At 52.5% G+C, this 16,577-nt stretch overlaps 1 protein-coding gene across 1 annotated transcript; it reads right to left on the bottom strand.

Annotated features, from left to right (window-relative positions):
* Window positions 1-1,109: 1,109 nt before the first annotated feature.
* LOC115517736 (DNA dC->dU-editing enzyme APOBEC-3F-like) lies at window positions 1,110-16,266 on the bottom strand. The gene is made up of 7 exons (XM_030320658.1): window positions 16,158-16,266; window positions 12,504-12,660; window positions 10,507-10,786; window positions 10,165-10,276; window positions 3,685-3,841; window positions 1,676-1,955; window positions 1,110-1,445 (listed from the first exon to the last, which is right to left on the bottom strand). Exons 1-7 carry the CDS (start codon window positions 16,223-16,225, stop codon window positions 1,330-1,332), a joined length of 1,170 nt encoding a protein of 389 aa, XP_030176518.1. The 5' UTR covers window positions 16,226-16,266; the 3' UTR covers window positions 1,110-1,329.
* Window positions 16,267-16,577: the final 311 nt, after the last annotated feature.

The raw sequence follows: 16,577 nt of genomic DNA, 5'->3' as shown, positions 1-16,577 counted from the left end.
CTTTTGTCTGCCCAGAATCCCAGCATCTCAGGCTGATCTCCTCTCCTTTTCACCGTGCCCTGGTCCAGGCCACCCCGTGGGGCACCGCCACTGACTTTCCAAAGTTCACGCGGTAGTCAGCTCGGCGGTCGAAGGACCAGGTGTTCCCTCTGTTTCTGTTTCTGTTTCTGTTTCTGCTTTATTGCCTCTAATGCTTCTGCTTGTTTCCCTGTGTCCCCAACTTGACTCTCAGCCACCTACCACTTTTTATTCTGCTTTATGGAAAAGTCCTCCCATTCCCAACCCTATGTTTTAAAAAAATAAAACACACTTATTTAAATGTTTACTTAATAACTAATTTCTTGCTCACTCTCTGTCCTCATCCCCAGGCTGCAACCTGTCCAGAACTTTCCCTCTGGCAGCCATGTGGGAAAGGGGAGAAGGGACAAGGGAGCCAGGATGAGTGCGGCGGTGACCCGGTGACAGGCGGTGGGGGGTCCAGGGTGGCAAGGGCTGAAATGGAAGCAGGTGAGACGGGGCGGGGAGGTGGCAGGTCAGGCAGAACCCAGGAGACAGGTACGCAGAACAAGGATCCTGCTCTTTCCCACCCTCTTAGCTCCAAGAGGCTGAACCGTGTGTCCCCCAAATCCAACTGCTAAAGTCCCAACCCCTGGAGCCTCAGATGTGACTCCATTTGAGGCACAGGCTTTAAAGAGATGGTTGTTAAAAGGAGGCCCTTAGGATGGGCCTGATCCAATCTGCCTGATGTTGTTATGAGAAGGGGAAACTGGGACACACAGAGGGGCACCAGGGGCTCCCCACAGTGAGCACAGAGGACAGACCATGCCAGGGCGGAGCAAGAAGGTGGCCCTCTGCTGGTCAAGGAGAGAGGCCCTAGGAGGAGCCTGACCCAGGGACACCTTGATCTCCAGTGAGATCAAGCTTCCAGTGTCCACGCTGTGAGGAGACAAACACCTGCCGTGACGTCCCTCAGTCTGTGGGGTTTTGTTCTGGAAGCCCTAGCAGAGGAATGCGGTCACTGTCCTCAAGACCCTGGTTCTCTGATAAGTCACATCCCCGGTAAGGATGTTACTCACATCTTCCAATTCTCACAGCTAGACATACTCAAGCCCATTTACATTCAGTTTATTAACAACAAGGGGAATGTGGTGAGATGGGAGGAACCAGGCTGGGGGCTCCCTCATGGGGGAGAAGGAGGCCTTGAGGGAGGAGGGAGGATGCGCAGGAGGAAGCGGGGGTGGGGTGGGGCGGGGACCGGAGGCGCTGGGGAGGGAGGTGCGGTGGTGGGAGACGCAAGGAACAGCAGCTGCAGGGGGGCTGAGGACGCCCTCACCTAAGGATTTCTTGAAGCTCTGCAGCCAGGAAATCATAATCTTTTAACAGATTCCATCTCTGGAAGCGCATTCCCTTGTTGTACACAAAGTTGTCCCAACAGTGTTTAAAATCTGAGATAAAGAGGGAAGAGAGCAGTCATGTGGGCCCTGGGAGGCCTTCTCCTCCTGACCCTTCTGTGCCCCCCTCCTCAGGGCCTAGTCTCTTCCCTGCCAAATGCCACCAGTCTTGCCTCAGTTTCCTTTCACTCACTCGCCCTGGGGACATTCTAGATCCTCCCCCACCCCTGGCTCGGTACTACTCTCTCCCACAGTCTGGGTCCCCAGCTCCCCTCTGCTCTCACCATCATAGGACGTGATGTCCAGCTGGACCCCTGCATCCCATAGCTTGCAAAGCCCCTCCTGGTAATTTGGGTGCCAGAAGTAGTAGAGGCGGGAGGTGAAGATGCTCAGCGTCAAGTTCCTGTACTCCTCCAGGAACTCAACCACCTCCTCTGCACAGGTGGGGCAGGGGCTCCAGGATACGAACCAGGTGACATTGTAATACTCATCACGGTATGGATACTGGTCACGGAACCAAGAGAGGAAGCACTGTTCTGCATGGCATCGAGCCAAGGGATGGACCTGGGAGAAGTAGAGAAGAGAAAGGGACACTCGTGGCTGGCAGAGCAGACAGAGTGGCAGGACTGGGTGCCGTGGGAGGAGGAGTAAAGGGGCAGGAGCCTCAGGGGTATGTCGTTCATTGATTATCACTGCTTTCCATCTCTCCCTGCCCTGTCTTTTTTTTTTGAGCCATCCCTTCCCATAGTTATCCACCATGCATCAATTCTAACATCTATTCTCCTTCCATCCATTTATCCATCCATGCAACCATCCAACCATCCATCCATCCAACCGTCCATCCATCCATCCAGCCATCCATCCAACCATCCATCCATCCATCCATCCATCCATCCATCCATCCTCCATCCATCCATCCAACCATGCATCCATCCATCCATCCAACATCCATCCATCCACCATCCATCCATCCATCCATCCATCTATCCATCCCTCCATCTATCCATCCAACCATGCAACCATCCATCCATCCAACCATCCAACATCCATCCATCCATCCATCCAACCATCCAACATCCATCCATCCATCCATCCATCCAACCATCCATCCATCCAACCATCCATCCATCCATCCATCCAACCATCCATCCATCCATCCATCCATCCATCCAACCATCCATCCATCCATCCATCCATCCAACCATCCATCCAACCATCCATCCATCCATCCATCCATTCTGCCCTCAGCCAGGCCCTTTTGGGTCTAGGCTGGTTCCCTGGGTGATGGCACCTGGGGAGGGTCACACAGCCATGCTGCCCCACAGGGGAACCGCTAGCTGCACACATCTTCAGACCACTTGACCTGTGGCTTGTGTGAACTGAGATGGGGGGCAAGTGTAAATACACATCTCATTTCAACAACGTAGTAAAAAAGAAGAATGTAAACGACCTCACGAAGAATTTTATATTCATTACAATTTGAAAGAATCTCTTAGATATATTGCCTTATACATTATCAATACTAATTTTGTAAATTGCCTTCAGCTCTTTGAACACCGGGTACTAGGACAGGTGAAACGACCTTTCACCTGTTAGTACTGCTGAAGCATACCCCTGACCCAGCCCATCATGGTTCTTTCCTGGAAACAGGCTCTGCAAAGTCTGCAGTATCAGGGGGGGGGAGAGGGCAGGGGTATGGTGGGACCTGTCTCAGGAGTGGCAGTGGTTAGGGGACAGGGCTGCAGGGTGGTGGCTTGGCTGTAGCAACTGCTGATGCTGGTCACTGGTGCCGTGACCTCCTTCCAGGGACATCGAGGCTGTGGCTGGGAGCAGGCCAGGGGTAGGCAGGACGAGGGGTGTGGGCTGTCCTCTGAGAGATCAGGGGCCTGGGAACGGAGGAGTCAGCCGTGTGGCCAGGGGACGGCTCTACCAACGGAGCCATTACCAGGGCAGAGAAGGCAATGGTGTCCAACAGGCCCTGACTTTCGAAAGATGCTCTGTCATCCAAGACTGCCAGAGGCCAAGGTCCAGGACAAGATTTGAAGATGGCCGGAATGCCAGCAGACTCTCTGAAGGAGCCTCATGGGATGGGTCAAATGCCATCCCGTATCAGGTTCCCAGAGGGTCAAGCAGGGAGCTCATTGGGTCCATGACTTAGGACAACGTCGTGGGAAGGAGCATCCACCACTAAGAGCCCCCATCTGGCATCTTACATATAACATTCTTCTCCTCACTGCCCCCTGACTCTGCTCCTGCCTGATAGGGCCCGGGGAGGAGGGCAGGGGATGCGTACCTTGTTCCGAAAAACTCCCCGGTCGCTGTCATTATACGAGAAGTCGTCTTCTCTCTCCACTTGGAAGCAGAGATAACAGAGTTTCCGCCCATTAGCATAGAGCAGGTTTCGAAAGTTGAAACAGAAGGTTTTAGGATATATCCTGTCCATTGGGTTTCTGGGGGTAAAGGAGAGAAAACAGAAAATGCAGAAAGTGCCCTCTGGAGTTGTCCCTGGTGGGTGGCCTGCCCCGGGCACGGTGGCTCCCTCCAGCCCTCCTGGGCCCTACGCAGTGCTGCTGCTTTTCCAGGCTGGAAGGGGGACGTGCCTCCAGGGACAGTAGGGACAGGGACCCCACCTCTAGGGCCCCCTGGGCCCTGCTCCTTCCAGTAGCACACACACTCGTGTTTTCCTGCCCGCCCTACCCCCAACCCATTAGAAAAATAGCAAAGAGAAAGAGAAACTTCTCTATCCCAAAAGAACAGCTTTTTGAAGACCTCAGTTCGATTCATTCCTGATTTTTCACCTGTTTGTTTTTTCTTTTTAAGTATCAGGTTAATGCTTAAATTCGGAGGCTCAGGCTACTGTTCCAAGTGCCTCAAATATCTGAACTCACCGACTCCTTCCCAGATCCTGGGGGAGTCACACCCACACTTTAGAGGGACAGGAGCAGGGGCTCTGGCAGGTGAAGCAGCCTAGCCAAGTCCACGGCTAGTAAGTGATGGAGCTGGGGCACCTGTCCAGACAGGTTATTTCCAGCAGGGACCTTACATGGCTGCTGCAGCAGCATATGCAGTCTTAAATGTGTCTTTTTTTCTACTTCCTTTTAAATAGGCACATTCCTTCCAGCCAAGGCATCTTCCTTCCCGATGCATGCCGGTGGTAGTTACAAACGTGAAGCATGAAGCTCTCTCCCCTAGGTTGTGGGTAAGGTTGAGAACAGTCTGCATTTACACTAAAACCTTGGATGGCGAGTAACCTGTCCTGCAAGTGTTCTGCAAGACGAGCAAACATTTTTCATAAAGTTTAACTTGATAAAGGAGTGATGTCTTTCAATATGAGTAGTTCGCGATGCCAAAGGACACATGATCACAACTGAGCCAATGGTTCTTCTCTCTGTCTCTCTGTCTCTCTGTCTCTCTCTCTCTCTCTGGCTGCAGGATGGTGGGTGATCATCTCCCATGCTCGGATGCTCGGTCTCAGGCAGGGGTGTTTGGCAGAAATGGGTGATTTTTCAGAACGTTGGAAGGTGCCCACAACCGACACTAACGTGTTTTTTGTCTCTTCAAAGTTCCTATGGACAGTCCTTTGCTTTTCCAGACAAGAGTAAGCTTAGGAATGCTTTGCTTCATTCCAGGTGAGGCTGCCTGCGGATATAGACCCTTTCCTCTGCTGCCTTATCGCCAGTTGCATTAAATACAGTCTATGACAAGAGTTTATTAATACTGTACTATAGTCAACATCCATTAGTAATAGTGAAAGTTGTCCTACCAATAACCCTCCTCTTTCTTGTCTCCCTCGCTCCAGCCACGAAGGTTTTCAAAGGTAAGTGCGGGTTAATTTGTTTCTTTTTCTTTCTCTTTTGTGTTCTCCTTATTATTTTGTATTCTATTACAGCTTTGTAATCATTTTTACATGAATATTTGGGGTTGTGGAATGAATCATCTGAGTTTCCATCATTTCTTTTTTAAACAAAATTTTTAAAATGTTGTATTTATTTTTGAGACAGAGAGAGACCGAGCGTGAGCGGGGGGGGGGGCAGAGAGAGAGTGAGACACAGAATCCGAAGCAGGCTCCAGGCTCTGAGCCATCAGCACAGAGCCCGACGCCGGGCCCGAACCCACAAACTGCGAGATCGTGACCTGAGCCAAAGTTGGACGCTCAACCGACTGAGCCACCTAGGCGCCCTGAGTTTCCATCATTTCTTATGGGGAAATTCGCTTTGACATACAAGTGCTTTGGATTACAAGCACGTTCCCGGAACAAATTATGCTCACAAACCAAGGTTTTACTGTACTCGTCTGTGGCGGAGAGAGCTTTGCAATAGATGACTTCTCTTCTTGCCTCTGAGAGCTATCCTCACACTGTGCTTATTGTATTGTAAATGATGTGGGAAACAAAGGCAGAAGAAAAAATTTCAATTTCCTACTGCCGATGGCCCATTTAGAAGTCCTTGGCACAGGCAGAGTGACCTTCCTCTAGGAGCTCAGCTGCCTCAGTGATGACACTTTGCTAAGGGCCAAAGGGAATCTTAGCTAAACATTATCCCAACCCCTAGGACCTGCTAAGTCTACTTTAACATATACAAATTCCTTGGGGAACCTCCTTTATCTCTACCCCCCAAGACGTATGTTGGCAATCATGCTCCAGACATATGGCCGACCGATATACATGTGAAGGGTCTCATGACTGAGTTTTACTGAACAGTAATAAATGACCTTGTCCTAACAGCAGCTAGACCCTCAAAGTCCTGGAAACCTTGTTTCCAAAATAACTTAGAGACTTATGCTGTCCCTAACCCCCTCCCAACCTGTATGTATATAATCATTCACTCTTCAGAACCCCAGTGTGTCTCTTCCTGCCCATGAGTCCTGTCCCCATGCTTTAATAAAACCACCTTTTGGGGGGCACCTGGATCGCTCACTCAGTCAAGCATCTGACTTCGGCTCAGGTCATGATCTCGCAGTTCATGGGTTCGAGCCCTGCGTAAGGCTCTGTGTTAACAGCTCAGAGCCTGGAGCCTGCTTCAGATTCTGTGGCTCACTCTCTGCTCCTCCCCCATTCACATTCTGTCTCTGTCTCTCAAAAAATAAATAAACATTAAAAAAATTTTTTTTTACTGAAAACAAATTTAAAAAATAATGAAACCACTGTTTTTGCACCCAAGACGTCTCAAGAGTTTTCTCGGCCATCGACTCCGAACCCCTACACTTCAAACCACATCATAAATATGAGAGAAAATCGATTCAAGTGCTTGAAAGGAAATCCAGCAACTGCTTCGACCACCCTGTGGTTAGATTCGAAGCGTTTAACAGAGCACAGGAACTTCCGGAAGCCTCTGAAAGTGGGCATCACCCGGCACAGGCAGGGCCAGACATGCCCAACAGACTTTCAGACCCAGAGGCTGGCCTGGGGGGGAGGCACAGGGGTGGGTGGGGGGGGGGCGGGAGGGGTGCGTTCAGAACCAATCCCGGGAGCATCCCGGGACCAGGGTGAGGATCCAGTTGGGAGTGGGTCCTGCGGAGAAGGAGCCCAGAGAGGGAGAGAAGGGAAGGGGGACCGCGGGGAGGAGGAGGCCAAGGACAGAGACACAGGCTACAGGGCCGCCAGAAGGAGGGGCTGCAGAAGGGGGCCCGGCAGGACAGAGCAGCAGAGAGCAGGGGTACCTTGGGTTGGGGCGCCAGGGCTCCATTCCTCTCTCCAGCCTTGGTTTGGGAAAGCCCCAGTGTGACAGTGACCTCCCAGGCTGCCTCCTCAGAAGCCCCACCTCCTTCCTGCTTTGGCCCCAAGGGTGGGAGGGCCCTCAGATGGTTGCACTTCCTCAGGCTCAGAGCCAGCTCTCCCGAGGCCTTCCCCCCGCCCTGGGCACAGCCTCCCTCAGAAGGAGATGGGCCCCATTGGGCAGCAGGACCCAGGTTATGGAAAAGGGAAAGAGAAAGTACTTTGCCAGAGGGGGCTGGGACACACACTGGCTGGAGAGAGCAGGACAGAAGCCGGTGGCTGGGGAGGGGCGGGCTCTCTGAGTGGCATGAGCCCTCTCCTGTCCACCACTGTGTGACCCTTAGGAGCCATTCAGTCCCCCAGCAGGACGCTGGGTGTCTGGAAAGGGAGGGCCAGGGCTCAGCCCTGCAGATCTTCATCCCCATTCCAGGAGAAGGCAGGTGTGTTGAGCACATCCTCTCCCACAGCCCCCAAGAGCTTTGGGAGGGGCCGATCACTGCCCTCCCATCTTAGATGAGGTCCCAGCACAGAGAGGCTAAGGTACTCTCTGGAGCCACTCAGCAAAGCAATGGCCGAGCTGGAATGCCTTCCAGGGGGCCTGGCCTGGCTCCTCCTGCTTCCTCATTATTCCATGGATAGGAGTGGGTGGGGGGCACAAGGGGAGGGCCCTTGCTGCCCCTAAAGGCCTCCCAGGTCAGGGATCAGGGATCTGGGCTTGAAGCGTGCATCCGGTGAGCTGTGTGCTTGCCTCGTCACGTGTCCACCAGGACCCCAGATGGACAAACAAAGAGCAACCGGGAAAGGTGACTCCTAGACAGGAAGAGGAGGCCTTGGAGCAGACACCTGTCACCCCAGGCCAGACCGCACGTGCATGCGAGTCCCCAAAGAGCTTCTTCCGGCTGGTGCCCCCACACCACCTCATTCTGCCCACCGGCCCTGGGATGGCCCCAAGGGGGGAGGGTAACAGGAGCGTGGGCAAGAGTTGGAGGATTCCCGGGAATGGCGTCCCCTCCACTCCCATCTCTTTCAGTGTCCAGAGTTTCCAGACAATGGAAGATTCCAGAATGCGCCGGGCCCTTCCTAGAGAGTGATCAGATCTGCACACTCAGGTGTGGCTCAAGTTGACAGCTACGCGGCCTCTGGCCCGAGAAGCACTAAGGGTGGGCAGCAAGGCTCAAAGTCCTTCTCGCCTTTCCCTCGTGACAGCACTCCTGCAGCTCTGGCCTGGAGAACTCCCGCTAGCCCTCGGAGATGGGCAGAGAAGGGGGGTGTGCCAGAGCGCGACAGTGACTCTTGGACGAGACCTCCCGGAGGCCCCTGTGGATCTCTAAGATGGGCCTCCTGCCTTGTTCTTTTCTCCAGAAGGAGCAGATATTGTGAGCTGGCCACGGGGGCCCGTTTGCATGACCAGGACAGTGGAGAGGCGTGTGGTCCACGGGTGTGGCCCTCGGTGCCTCCCAGCTTGGAGGACGCGTGGACAGGGAGAGCAGTGGGACAGACTGAACAGCCAGAACTCTTCTGCACCGTGCCTTCTGCCCCAGGCAGCAGGGCAGACAGGGAGGGGAGTGAAGAGACAAGTGTCGGGGGTCACCGCTATGCACACCTAATGGGCCAAGGTCACAGGAAGAAACAACGGGTCCGTGTGGGACCCAAGAGGATCTCCACAGTGATTTTCTGGATGTGACCAACCGCACACCTGCCCTGCTGCTTTTCCTTCCTGGCTTTTGTCTGCCCAGAATCCCAGCATCTTAGGCTGATCTCCTCTCCTTTTCACCGTGCCCTGGTCCAGGCCACCCCGTGGGGCACCGCCACTGACTTTCCAAAGTTCACGCGGTAGTCAGCTCGGCGGTCGAAGGACCAGGTGTTCCCTCTGTTTCTGTTTCTGTTTCTGTTTCTGTTTCTGCTTTATTGCCTCTAATGCTTCTGCTTGTTTCCCTGTGTCCCCAACTTGACTCTCAGCCACCTACCACTTTTTATTCTGCTTTATGGAAAAGTCCTCCCATTCCCAACCCTATGTTTAAAAAAATAAAACACACTTATTTAAATGTTTACTTAATAACTAATTTCTTGCTCACTCTCTGTCCTGATCCCCAGGCTGCAACCTGTCCAGAACTTTCCCTCTGGCAGCCATGTGGGAAAGGGGAGAAGGGACAAGGGAGCCAGGATGAGTGTGGCGGTGACCCGGTGACAGGCGGTGGGGGGTCCAGGGTGGCAAGGGCTGAAATGGAAGCAGGTGAGACGGGGCGGGGAGGTGGCAGGTCAGGCAGAACCCAGGAGACAGGTACACAGAACAAGGATCCTGCTCTTTCCCACCCTCTTAGCTCCAAGAGGCTGAACCGTGTGTCCCCCAAATCCAACTGCTAAAGTCCCAACCCCTGGAGCCTCAGATGTGGCTCCATTTGAGGCACAGGCTTTAAAGAGATGGTTGTTAAAAGGAGGCCCTTAGGATGGGCCTGATCCAATCTGCCTGATGTTGTTATGAGAAGGGGAAACTGGGACACACAGAGGGGCACCAGGGGCTCCCCACAGTGAGCACAGAGGACAGACCATGCCAGGGCGGAGCAAGAAGGTGGCCCTCTGCTGGTCAAGGAGAGAGGCCCTAGGAGGAGCCTGACCCAGGGACACCTTGATCTCCAGTGAGATCAAGCTTCCAGTGTCCACGCTGTGAGGAGACAAACACCTGCCGTGACGTCCCTCAGTCTGTGGGGTTTTGTTCTGGAAGCCCTAGCAGAGGAATGCGGTCACTGTCCTCAAGGACCCTGGTTCTCTGATAAGTCACATCCCCGGTAAGGATGTTACTCACATCTTCCAATTCTCACAGCTAGACATACTCAAGCCCATTTACATTCAGTTTATTAACAACAAGGGGAATGTGGTGAGATGGGAGGAACCAGGCTGGGGGCTCCCTCATGGGGGAGAAGGAGGCCTTGAGGGAGGAGGGAGGATGCGCAGGAGGAAGTGGGGGTGGGGTGGGGCGGGGACCGGAGGCGCTGGGGAGGGAGGTGCGGTGGTGGGAGACGCAAGGAACAGCAGCTGCAGGGGGGCTGAGGACGCCCTCACCTAAGGGTTTCTTGAAGCTCTGCAGCCAGGAAATCATAATCTTTTAACAGATTCCGTCTCTGGAAGCGCATTCCCTTGTTGTACACAAAGTTGTCCCAACAGTGTTTAAAATCTGAGATAAAGAGGGAAGAGAGCAGTCATGTGGGCCCTGGGAGGCCTTCTCCTCCTGACCCTTCTGTGCCCCCCTCCTCAGGGCCTTGTCTCTTCCCTGCCAAGTGCCACCAGTCTTGCCTCAGTTTCCTCCCACTCACTCGCCCTGGGGACATTCTAGATCCTCCCCCACCCCTGGCTCGGTACTACTCTCTCCCACAGTCTGGGTCCCCAGCTCCCCTCTGCTCTCACCATCATAGGACATGATGTCCAGCTGGACCCCTGCATCCCGTAGTGTGCAAAGCCCCTCCTGGTAATTCGGGTCGCCGAAGTAGTAGAGGCGGGAGGTGAAGATGCTCAGCGTCAAGTTCCTGTACTCCTCCAGGAACTCAACCACCTCCTCTGCACAGGTGGGGCAGGGGCTCCAGGATACGAACCAGGTGACATTGTAATACTCATCACGGTATGGATACTGGTCACGGAACCAAGAGAGGAAGCACTGTTCTGCATGACATCGAGCCCAGGGATGGACCTGGGAGAAGTAGAGAAGAGAAAGGGACACTCGTGGCTGGCAGAGCAGACAAAGTGGCAGGACTGGGTGCCGTGGGAGGAGGAGTAAAGGGGCAGGAGCCTCAGGGGTATGTCGTTCATTGATTTATCACTGCTTTCCATCTCTCCCTGCCCTGTCTTTTTTTTTTGAGCCATCCCTTCCCATAGTTATCCACCATGCATCAATTCTAACATCTATTCTCCTTCCATCCATTTATCCATCCATGCAACCATCCAACCATCCATCCATCCAACCGTCCATCCATCCAACCATGCATCCAACCATCCATCCATCCATCTATCCATCCATCCATCCATCCATCCAACCATGCATCCATCCATCCATCCAACATCCATCCATCCAACCATCCATCCATCCATCCATCCATCTATCCATCCCTCCATCTATCCATCCAACCATGCAACCATCCATCCATCCAACCATCCAACATCCATCCATCCATCCATCCAACCATCCAACATCCATCCATCCATCCATCCATCCAACCATCCATCCATCCAACCATCCATCCATCCATCCATCCAACCATCCATCCATCCAACCATCAATCCATCCAACCATCCATCCATCTATCCATCCATCCAACCATCCATTCAACCATCCATCCATCCATCCATCCATTCTGCCCTCAGCCAGGCCCTTTTGGGTCTAGGCTGGTTCCCTGGGTGATGGCACCTGGGGAGGGTCACACAGCCATGCTGCCCCACAGGGGAACCGCTAGCTGCACACATCTTCAGACCACTTGACCTGTGGCTTGTGTGAACTGAGATGGGGGGCAAGTGTAAATACACATCTCATTTCAACAACGTAGTAAAAAAGAAGAATGTAAACGACCTCACGAAGAATTTTTATATTCATTACAATTTGAAAGAATCTCTTAGATATATTGCCTAATACATTATCAATACTAATTTCATTAATTGCCTTCAGCTCTTTGAACACCGGGTACTAGGACAGGTGAAACGACCTTTCACCTGTTAGTACTGCTGAAGCATACCCCTGACCCAGCCCATCATGGTTCTTTCCTGGAAACAGGCTCTGCAAAGTCTGCAGTATCGGGGGGGGGGAGAGGGCAGGGGTATGGTGGGACCTGTCTCAGGAGTGGCAGTGGTTAGGGGACAGGGCTGCAGGGTGGTGGCTTGGCTGTAGCAACTGCTGATGCTGGTCACTGGTGCCGTGACCTCCTTCCAGGGACATCGAGGCTGTGGCTGGGAGCAGGCCAGGGGTAGGCAGGACGAGGGGTGTGGGCTGTCCTCTGAGAGATCAGGGGCCTGGGAACGGAGGAGTCAGCCGTGTGGCCAGGGGACGGCTCTACCAACGGAGCCATTACCAGGGCAGAGAAGGCAATGGTGTCCAACAGGCCCTGACTTTCGAAAGATGCTCTGTCATCCAAGACTGCCAGAGGCCAAGGTCCAGGACAAGATTTGAAGATGGCCGGAATGCCAGCAGACTCTCTGAAGGAGCCTCATGGGATGGGTCAAATGCCATCCCGTATCAGGTTCCCAGAGGGTCAAGCAGGGAGCTCATTGGGTCCATGACTTAGGACAACGTCGTGGGAAGGAGCATCCACCACTAAGAGCCCCCATCTGGCATCTTACATATAACATTCTTCTCCTCACTGCCCCCTGACTCTGCTCCTGCCTGATAGGGCCCGGGGAGGAGGGCAGGGGATGCGTACCTTGTTCCGAAAAACTCCCCGGTCGCTGTCATTATACGAGAAGTCGTCTTCTCTCTCCACTTGGAAGCAGAGATAACAGAGTTTCCGCCCATTAGCATAGAGCAGGTTTCGAAAGTTGAAACAGAAGGTTTTAGGATATATCCTGTCCATTGGGTTTCTGGGGGTAAAGGAGAGAAAACAGAAAATGCAGAAAGTGCCCTCTGGAGTTGTCCCTGGTGGGTGGCCTGCCCTGGGCACGGTGGCTCCCTCCAGCCCTCCTGGGCCCTACGCAGTGCTGCTGCTTTTCCAGGCTGGAAGGGGGACGTGCCTCCAGGGACAGTAGGGACAGGGACCCCACCTCTAGGGCCCCCTGGGCCCTGCTCCTTCCAGTAGCACACACACTCGTGTTTTCCTGCCCGCCCTACCCCCAACCCATTAGAAAAATAGCAAAGAGAAAGAGAAACTTCTCTATCCCAAAAGAACAGCTTTTTGAAGACCTCAGTTCGATTCATTCCTGATTTTTCACCTGTTTGTTTTTTCTTTTTAAGTATCAGGTTAATGCTTAAATTCGGAGGCTCAGGCTACTGTTCCAAGTGCCTCAAATATCTGAACTCACCGACTCCTTCCCAGATCCTGGGGGAGTCACACCCACACTTTAGAGGGACAGGAGCAGGGGCTCTGGCAGGTGAAGCAGCCTAGCCAAGTCCACGGCTAGTAAGTGATGGAGCTGGGGCACCTGTCCAGACAGGTTATTTCCAGCAGGGACCTTACATGGCTGCTGCAGCAGCATATGCAGTCTTAAATGTGTCTTTTTTTCTTTTTTTTTTTTTTTTTTTTTTTTTTTTTTTTTTTTTTTTTTTTTTTTTTTTTTTTTTTTTTTTTTCAACGTTTATTTATTTTTGGGACAGAGAGAGACAGAGCATGAGCGGGCGAGGGGCAGAGAGAGAGGGAGACACAGAATCGGAAACAGGCTCCAGGCTCTAAGCCATCAGCCCAGAGCCCGACGCGGGGCTCGAACTCACGGACCGCGAGATCGTGACCTGGCTGAAGTCGGACGCTTAACCGACTGCGCCACCCAGGCGCCCCAAATGTGTCTTTTTTTCTACTTCCTTTTAAATAGGCACATTCCTTCCAGCCAAGGCATCTTCCTTCCCGATGCATGCCGGTGGTAGTTACAAACGTGAAGCATGAAGCTCTCTCCCCTAGGTTGTGGGTAAGGTTGAGAACAGTCTGCATTTACACTAAAACCTTGGATGGCGAGTAACCTGTCCTGCAAGTGTTCTGCAAGACGAGCAAACATTTTTCATAAAGTTTAACTTGATAAAGGAGTGATGTCTTTCAATATGAGTAGTTCGCGATGCCAAAGGACACATGATCACAACTGAGCCAATGGTTCTTCTCTCTGTCTCTCTGTCTCTCTGTCTCTCTCTCTCTCTCTGGCTGCAGGATGGTGGGTGATCATCTCCCATGCTCAGATGCTCGGTCTCAGGCAGGGGTGTTTGGCAGAAATGGGTGATTTTTCAGAACGTTGGAAGGTGCCCACAACCGACACTAATGTGTTTTTTGTCTCTTCAAAGTTCCTATGGACAGTCCTTTGCTTTTCCAGACAAGAGTAAGCTTAGGAATGCTTTGCTTCATTCCAGGTGAGGCTGCCTGCGGATATAGACCCTTTCCTCTGCTGCCTTATCGCCAGTTGCATTAAATACAGTCTATGACAAGAGTTTATTAATACTGTACTATAGTCAACATCCATTAGTAATAGTGAAAGTTGTCCTACCAATAACCCTCCTCTTTCTTGTCTCCCTCGCTCCAGCCACGAAGGTTTTCAAAGGTAAGTGCAGGTTAATTTGTTTCTTTTTCTTTCTCTTTTGTGTTCTCCTTATTATTTTGTATTCTATTACAGCTTTGTAATCATTTTTACATGAATATTTGGGGTTGTGGAATGAATCATCTGAGTTTCCATCATTTCTTTTTTAAACAAAATTTTTAAAATGTTGTATTTATTTTTGAGACAGAGAGAGACCGAGCGTGAGCGGGGGGGGGGGGCAGAGAGAGAGTGAGACACAGAATCCGAAGCAGGCTCCAGGCTCTGAGCCATCAGCACAGAGCCCGACGCCGGGCCCGAACCCACAAACTGCGAGATCGTGACCTGAGCCAAAGTTGGACGCTCAACCGACTGAGCCACCTAGGCGCCCTGAGTTTCCATCATTTCTTATGGGGAAATTCGCTTTGACATACAAGTGCTTTGGATTACAAGCACGTTCCCGGAACAAATTATGCTCACAAACCAAGGTTTTACTGTACTCGTCTGTGGCGGAGAGAGCTTTGCAATAGATGACTTCTCTTCTTGCCTCTGAGAGCTATCCTCACACTGTGCTTATTGTATTGTAAATGATGTGGGAAACAAAGGCAGAAGAAAAAATTTCAATTTCCTACTGCCGATGGCCCATTTAGAAGTCCTTGGCACAGGCAGAGTGACCTTCCTCTAGGAGCTCAGCTGCCTCAGTGATGACACTTTGCTAAGGGCCAAAGGGAATCTTAGCTAAACATTATCCCAACCCCTAGGACCTGCTAAGTCTACTTTAACATATACAAATTCCTTGGGGAACCTCCTTTATCTCTACCCCCCAAGACGTATGTTGGCAATCATGCTCCAGACATATGGCCGACCGATATACATGTGAAGGGTCTCATGACTGAGTTTTACTGAACAGTAATAAATGACCTTGTCCTAACAGCAGCTAGACCCTCAAAGTCCTGGAAACCTTGTTTCCAAAATAACTTAGAGACTTATGCTGTCCCTAACCCCCTCCCAACCTGTATGTATATAATCATTCACTCTTCAGAACCCCAGTGTGTCTCTTCCTGCCCATGAGTCCTGTCCCCATGCTTTAATAAAACCACCTTTTGGGGGGCACCTGGATCGCTCACTCAGTCAAGCATCTGACTTCGGCTCAGGTCATGATCTCGCAGTTCATGGGTTCGAGCCCTGCGTAAGGCTCTGTGTTAACAGCTCAGAGCCTGGAGCCTGCTTCAGATTCTGTGGCTCACTCTCTGCTCCTCCCCCATTCACATTCTGTCTCTGTCTCTCAAAAAATAAATAAACATTAAAAAATTTTTTTTTTACTGAAAACAAATTTAAAAAATAATGAAACCACTGTTTTTGCACCCAAGACGTCTCAAGAGTTTTCTCGGCCATCGACTCCGAACCCCTACACTTCAAACCACATCATAAATATGAGAGAAAATCGATTCAAGTGCTTGAAAGGAAATCCAGCAACTGCTTCGACCACCCTGTGGTTAGATTCGAAGCGTTTAACAGAGCACAGGAACTTCCGGAAGCCTCTGAAAGTGGGCATCACCCGGCACAGGCAGGGCCAGACATGCCCAACAGACTTTCAGACCCAGAGGCTGGCCTGGGGGGGAGGCACAGGGGTGGGTGGGGGGGGAGGCGGGAGGGGTGCGTTCAGAACCAATCCCGGGAGCATCCCGGGACCAGGGTGAGGATCCAGTTGGGAGTGGGTCCTGCGGAGAAGGAGCCCAGAGAGGGAGAGAAGGGAAGGGGGACCGCGGGGAGGAGGAGGCCAAGGACAGAGACACAGGCTACAGGGCTGCCAGAAGGAGGGGCTGCAGAAGGGGGCTCAGCAGGACAGAGCGAGCAGAGAGCAGGGGTACCTTGGGTTGGGGCGCCAGGGCTCCATTCCTCTCTCCAGCCTTGGTTTGGGAAAGCCCCAGTGTGACATTCACCTCCCAGGCTGCCTCCTCAGAAGCCCCACCTCCTTCCTGCTTTGTTCTCAGGGGAGCCCTCAGGTGGTTGCACTGCCTCGGGTTCAGACTCACCTCTCCTTCTCTGAAGCCTCTCCCCTGGGCACAGCTGCCCTCAGAAGGAGACCGGCCCCAATGGGCAGAGTTATTGCAAAGGGAAAGAGAAAGGAGGATACCAGAGGGGGTTGGAACAGATTGGGTGGAGTGAGCAAGACAGAAGCTGGCTCCTGGGGAGGGGCGGGCTCTCTGAGGACTCGGGGTGAGCCCTCTCCGTGTCACCCCTGCGTCCCCATGTCCCCACATCTGGGCCCAGGTGTTGCTCTCCACAAG

This window comes from Lynx canadensis, chromosome B4 (genome assembly GCF_007474595.2).
Source record: "Lynx canadensis isolate LIC74 chromosome B4, mLynCan4.pri.v2, whole genome shotgun sequence".
NCBI classification, from domain to species: Eukaryota; Metazoa; Chordata; class Mammalia; order Carnivora; family Felidae; genus Lynx; species Lynx canadensis.
Note: the sequence above shows the minus strand (reverse complement) of the source record. Positions and strands in the feature narration are given on the sequence as shown.